At 39.7% G+C, this 7192-nt stretch overlaps 1 gene segment (V, D, J or C); it reads right to left on the bottom strand.

Moving 5' to 3' along the window:
• Window positions 1-5787: 5787 nt before the first annotated feature.
• On the bottom strand, window positions 5788-6647 carry LOC134472799 (immunoglobulin kappa variable 2-29-like). The segment is given in 2 exon segments: window positions 5788-6203; window positions 6599-6647. Coding segments are annotated over 2 exon segments (465 nt in total).
• Window positions 6648-7192: the final 545 nt, after the last annotated feature.

Raw genomic sequence — 7192 nt, 5'->3', positions numbered from 1 at the left:
TGAGGCCACAGGCTATGTGGGGAAGCTGCTCAGTGTGCTCCTTGTTGAGTATCTCTGGCCAAATGAGCTCAGCAGGCTGCTGTCACTACATTGTGATGCCTAGTAACAGGGGATCCAAGTTCTGTTTGGCTGGGTTCCCAAGGGAGTGAGGTCTTTTGTTAGGATTCCATGCCCTAGGCCCCCTAGCCAGTCTCCCCTCCTGCATGGCCCATTCTTTCTCTTAATACTAAATTAATCTGGATGGTTACTTATTTTATTGTTCTTTATCTAAGATTGTAAGAATCTTTTTATCCATCAATCAGGTAAGACAGCAATAGGCAGATTTAGACTATCAAATCTTTTCCTGTTTAGATCTGATTTTCAGGAAAACATAGTTGAGTGAGTCAGGACAGCATGTGGTGACTGTATGGCAGACATCCTCTGTAATGCATAGAAAACATCACCCCAGTGGTCATAAGGAAAACACATGTACAGCATTTGAAATTTTCCTGTAACCACTTGGAATTCCTTCCTCTCCCCTCTCCCAGCACTGTTTTCATGTGGAAGTCACTGCACCTGTCTCTGCTTTTCAATCTCTAGAGTCTCTGACTTTGTGGTCTATGACCCTTACAGAATCATTTGTAAAGCTATTTATATTGTGAGTTATTACTGAAAGACACTGTCTCATTCTCACCATTCTATTCTTTTTTCTGTTACTGACTTCTTTATTTTTTTTTCTTTTGATTAACTTCTCAGTGTTTCTAAAACTGGTTTGCTGGTCATGAATTTCTTAAATGACTCTATATCATAGAAATTCTTTATTTCTTCCTAAATTTGGAAATATATTTTGGTAGGTAATTATTATGTGCATTGATTTTTTTTTTGTTACTTGGTACTCTCCTCCAAGCTCCCTTGTCCCCAAATTTGTGTTAAGAAATCTGGTGATATTTGGATACGTTTGTCTTTAGAAGTTATTTGATATTTTTCTCTAGTGGCAGTTAGTGTTGTTTCTTCGTTCTGATATCTTGGAGTTTTCTATAATGTGTTGTGGAGAGATTCTTTTCTGGTTGTAGCTACTTGGAGCTTTAAATGCCTCATTATTTGGATTTTTTTTCAGTGTCTAGATTTGAAAGTGTTGTGCAGGGGGAATAACATATTTAGACCTTCACCTTGTTTCTCCAGCCTTTCATTGACCTCTGTAATGCTTAGGTTATGTCTTCTGAGCCATCTATGTGGAGGAGGGTTGCAGCTCTAATTTTGCTCCCTCGTTGAAGTTGTTTAGACTATTCTGGGACTTTTATTTTTACAGAAATGTAAGAATCAAAATATTAATCTATTATGCTGACAGTTTGTTAAGGGGTTGTGTTTTTTTATCTTTTTATATTCTTCTACTGGTTTTTGTTTCATTCTGTATTTTATTTTTAATAAAAACTAACAGTAATCTATCACTCTCAGATCAACTTCTCATGACTTCTTCTATTTCATGGAGCATATCTGCACCATGTGCTACCGCATTCTTGTCCTGAATTTCTGATGTTTTCTCTTCCAATTGCTGGTTTCTGCTGGTATGGTGCTCAGCTGTGCTTTTCCCTTCCAGGAATTGTGCTTTCTTCTTTCTTATAACCATCAGTTAGTTATTCCCTAGGTCCCTCATTCACATCCTGCATTGTCTGAGGTGTACAGTCAGTGCTTGTGTCTTCTTGTTGGATGTCTTATTAATTAAAATGTTTAGCTTGTTTGCCTTCTCTTTGAGCTCTGAACATGATATGCATGTTCTTCTTTGATGTCTTCAAACATTTAACCATTTGTTTTCTGAGTTCTTTTCTGCGCACTTTCTTTACTTTATTGACTGCCAGATAGCTACTGTGGAACTATTAAATTTTGAGGCATGTTAGTAGCTCGTTTTTTTTTTCATTGCTCTGTTTTTATGCTCAATGTTGTAGGACAGTTGGACTAGAAATTTTTGCTAATAGTTACAACAAATACTGAGCAACAAAGAGAGGAGAGGTTCTGGTAATATCTAGCTGCAATGAACATTATAGAGTTTAAGAAGTAGTGGCATTTAAGTCTTGTCAAAATTTCTTATAGAATTGAACCCTGGGGTTTTTTGTATGTTTATATCTTTAATTACATCTTGAATTTCACTGACTGAAATTGGTTTATTTAGAATTTTTATATCTTCTTGATCCTGCTTTGGTAACTCTTTTTTATTTTTATTTTTATTTTTTTATTGGTACTCACAACTGCCTGCTTGCAAGGCAGGTGCTTATGCTGCTGAGCTAAATCCCCAGACCCTTTGCTTTGGTACCTCTTATGTATCAAAAATTTTGTGTATTTCTACTCCATTTGTCTCTTATTGGCATGCAAATTGTTGAAGTAGATATAGATAACTTTTAAATTTCTGTGGGATCTGTTGCAGTTTCACCATTTTGATTCCTAATTGCATGGATGTTAGTCTTTTGATTCCTTCCTTTTTTTTTTTTTGATTAGTCTGGCTAGGGTTTTGTTTCCATCCTATTTAATCTTTCATTGATATCTTGCTTTGATTTCTTAGTTTCCATTGCATTAATTTCTGTCATGATATGTAATTTTCTTTTCACATGATCTTAGGCTTGACCTGCTCTTCTTTTTCTATAACTTTGAGGTTCAACAGTAAGTTGTTTATTTGAGCTTGCTCTGTTTATTGATATGTATATTCACTGCTATATGTTTCCTTTATAGGACTGCTTTCATCATATCCCACAAGTTCCAGTATGGTGTACTACTATTATCTTTTAAGTCTAGAAATTGTCTAATTTCTTTGTTAATTTCATGTGTGACCCTTTGGTTGTTCAGGATGGTGTTATTTAATTTCCATATGTTTATGAAGTTCTTGTGATTTCTTTCTTTCTTTATTTCTTTCTTTCTTTCTTTCTTTCTCGATATCTGGAATGGCATTCCCTACTTTGCACTGGCCGGGCAGGCACTTATGCCTCTAAGCTATACCTGTGAGCTAATTCTTTGGTTTCTTTTGCCATTGATTTCAAATTTCATTATTACATGGTCTGATGATATGCATGGGATAATTTCAGTTCAGTTACCTACACTTTAGATTGTTCTATGAGAAGTATAATTTCTATTTTAGAGAACATCCCAGAGAAAGTGTCAGAGGGGCTCTGTTGTACATGTGGAACTCATTAGTATTTGTGCAACTCTTTGAATTTATGATAGAGATTAGTTTTATTACTAGGTATAGCCATCAGATCAGTTGAGAAGAGAGTAATAAGCCTGTGATATCAGGTACAAGAGAGGAGAGTTGCTGCAAGGCACAGAATGACTTGTGACCTGTAGTTGCCGGGGTTGTGGGTAGGCAAGAGAATGGGTTCAAATCAGGGGAAGAACACTGGGAATGAAACTTGCTGAACTAAGCAAATGAGCTTGAACATCATATTCTGAGGACATAATGGTACATGTGCGGTATCAGATTCTTCACAGCTTTAAGGCAAGGAGATCTGCACTTATTAAAGCAGATCACAGTGCAGCAGAAACAGCCCTGCACTCCCTGCCAGGGTACCTGAGTTACTGTTTCTTGCCCAGATAGCAGTTCCTGTCAGTTTCTGTTACTTCTGCTTCTTACAAAGGATGGTCATTGTGATGCACAGCTGGTGACTTTGATACATATTGCAAGAACCAATGAGAGACAGCCAAGTGCTCTACCTGTGTACTTCCCTTTTGCAATATATAAAATCCTCTCTCCCTGAGTCTTTGTATTCTGACATTCTTACAAGGATTGATTCTTGTCACTTCCCAACACTATAAATAAATCAGCCTCCTAAACCTGTGTGTCATTTTGGTTTTTCTGTTTGCTATTGCAACAGCATGGTAGAAAAAATATTTGAAGACACCTGAAAGGGGAATGTTAGCAATTTTCAGGGAAACTTGCTCTTCAAGTACTGACCAATAGGTGGAAGCAAAGGGCCGTCTCTTTTAAAGGTAACCTTTCAAATCTTGTCCCTGCCCAGAAAGAGCTGTGATCCAAGAGGCACAATGTTTGGGCTATTTATAACACCCTGCCCTAAGGACATTCCTACATTCATTCAACACTTTATTTTACATTTGTGAAATGTAAAAGGTCTCTTAAAACTCTGTTTTGATTCTAAAACCTCCTTTTCTTTTTTCCCCCTCATCTCTCTGTTTCTCTGCTTCTGTCTCTGTATCTGTCTCTGTTTCTCTCTCTTTTTCTCTGTCTCTGTCCTTCCCACCGGTAACTGCTATTCGACAGCCTCCGGTGTGGGTTTCTCTTTGTGTCCTGACTGCTGAGAACTGGGTTGCCTGGTAGGGACCAATCTGCTCTCACCTACTTACTTTCATTTCTTGGTGACTTCAACTCTATTCTTAAATTTGCATCTCAAGCACAATCACCTCCCAGAGCTTCAAAATCTCACATATGCAGGTTCCGTGGGACAGCTGTTGAGTGGAGGTCTGGGGCCATCTCAGTATTGGAAATATGTTCCATTGCAAGTCCTTATTTCCCCTTGTTTCCCAGTGTTGCTTTTTCTGTCTTCCCATCTAAGGAAGCTTCATAGAAAATTCTGTGGTGGATCCTTTCCAAATATAAGGCAGGATTTGATTTTGTTTTTCTGTCTCAGCTCATGTCCAGAATGTCAGCAAATATATTTTTGTTACTTTAAAATATAGCCAGGATGTACCTACCTTTCAAAAATCTGTATTCAGGACTGGGAAATAAAATGACATGATGACTTGGAATATGACATTAGAGGAACTTTTTAATGTCTACTTTGTAAGCTGTCTGGAAGGCCATGAAGAGCAAACGGGCATCAAACTGCATATTATCAGAGTCTTCATTTGTCTCATGTTAAACCTAAGTTTGAGGATAGCAGTGGTCTTGGAGGACTTTCATAAAAAGGAAGAAATGGAGCCTTTTGAGATTTATCAGCCATCATGAGGATGAGCAGATGTGTGAGTTACCAACCTTACGTCTAGAAGTATTAGTTCTCCATGTTTTGTTTGCCTGTAAAATGCTTGGAAACAAAGATTTTTGTGGAGACTAAAACCCATATATCTTTGTCAGTAGCAATAGAGAACAGGGGCAAAAATGTCCCATAAAATGCAAATTGAATTTCTGCTAACAGCTGTGAGACATTTTCTGAGAATTTGTTTGCCCTCTTTGTATTGTAGCTGTATTCCTGGATATCACCAACTGTGGAATCCTACAACATCTCTCAGGTCATTCCCAGTATGTGAACAGCCAGGAACATGATTTGGATGCCATGCTATACTGATGAGAGAGATGTGACAGGACTGAAGTTTCTTCAGGCCAAGATCTTTCCTTACCCAAGGAGTCAGTAAGACTAAGAACACTGCAAGATGCACCACTTCATGAACGTCCATGGAGTCTCAGGAACACAACACTGCGAGCATAGCAAAGATCTCTACAAATTTGACCTTTTCAGATAGAGGCAGCTCTCCAGGAGTGACACACAGGCTGAGAGGAAAATGCTTGTTCACTGTATCCAAACTGGACTGTGATACGTTAACATGGAAGTGCATATCCAATATGCCTTTTCTTAGTTATTACTCATTTTAGGCTGAACTCAATGTGAGATTGATTTGGTTTCATTCGGTTTCATCAGGTAACAGAGCTTTTAAAGCTCAAAGGAACCCTTCATAGCCAGTTTCAACATTCTGTCTCTGTGTCAGAGTCCTCAGCAGAACGCAGTCTCTGTTCCTTTGCTTTCTTCCTCATTCAGAGTCCCAGGCAGAGGCCTCAGCTACAACCTGTTGTTCTGATTCTTCAGCCTCTTCCTCTCACACAGAGCAGTCTGTGATGTGCTGCTCCCCAGACAGCAGTGCAGGAGGGCAGCTGGGCCTCCTCAGGCAGGGAGGTTTGTGTTCGGGCTGTAGCACCGGGGCAGGATCATGTGTACCTTGCACACTGTAATAAACTCCAGCGCCCTCAGCCTCCACCCTGCTGATTTTGAGAATGAAATCTGTCCATGACCCACTGCCACTGAACCTGTCAGAGACCCAAGATTCCTGATCGGAAACCTGATAAATCATTCTTCGTGGATCCTGGCCTGGTTTGTGTACCACCCAGTGCAAATAGGTGTTTCCATTGCTGTGAAGGAGACTTTGACTGGCCCTGCAGGACATGGAGGCTGGCTCTCCAGGGGTGACAGAGAGGGATAGTGGGGTTTGGGTCAATACAACATCTCCAGAGGATCCTAAAATGAAGAAAGAAAAGTAAGTGCAACTTCAGATACAAACATCATCATGCATTTTTACCCTGTTCTCTTTTTTGTAAATGTCAAGCTTAACTATTATGTAATTTTAATATAAAGGGAACTAATATTAGTTTTGAAATAACTCACAAGATCTAATCACAAGGATTCCTCTTGAATTCATCTCCCTACCCATATCTTTCTTTGTGTCACTCTTCATGAGAGGCCTACTCCTGAGGCTTTAGAAATTTTCTTAATTCCCTCATAGAAATACACACATCCATGCTTCACGTCAGGGCTGCACATCTCAGGTATGCACAGAACTCATCGAGGCAGCAGTTTGACCCAGAAATTCACCCCTTCCTCCCATACCCTTCCTCATCTCCCTGTGTCCTTACCAGTGATCCAGAGCAGTAGCACCCCCAGGAGCTGAAGAGGGAGCCTCATTTTGCGAAATTGAACTGAGATTTCTAATCAGTCAGGGCCAAGTTAGAACCAGAATTTATCTGAGACTTGCTTGGGAAGGTCTTTCCTGGGGAGAAAATGCAAATTCCCTGGTGGGTGCAGTGGTGCAGAAAGAGTGAAGAGCATTGTGGGAGGCTTCTCATGTGAGCCAAGTATTATAAAATTCCTTCTGCATTTTGAGCAAGCAATGCAGCTAAACTACATGCTGTGTGCAGCAGTGGGTACAGGGATCCCTAAGAAAATCCTCACCTCCAGCAGGGACACAGTGCTCAGGGCTCTGCCCTTCCCAGACAGAACTGCAGTCCCTATGATATGGGAGTGTGTGCAGATCAGTCTCTGGGAGGGGAAAAGTCTTGTGCTTCTAGGCCTCCTGGAAGGAAAGGAAGTGATTTTCACTTGATGAGAATGCATTTTTAGTATTTTCTATCATTAACAGCCTGTAGCAGAGCTGTGAAGCCCTTCTGACTAGGTGAACTCTCATCATCTAGAAAGAAGATGAGAAACAATATTTTCCTTTATCTAGAAAT

This window comes from Cavia porcellus, unplaced genomic scaffold, assembly GCF_034190915.1.
Source record: "Cavia porcellus strain 051 isolate PalLab524CR breed Dunkin Hartley unplaced genomic scaffold, mCavPor4.1 scaffold_25, whole genome shotgun sequence".
Classification (NCBI taxonomy): Eukaryota; Metazoa; Chordata; class Mammalia; order Rodentia; family Caviidae; genus Cavia; species Cavia porcellus.
The sequence above is the reverse complement of the archived record's forward strand: the minus strand, read 5'-3'. Positions and strand labels throughout refer to the sequence as shown.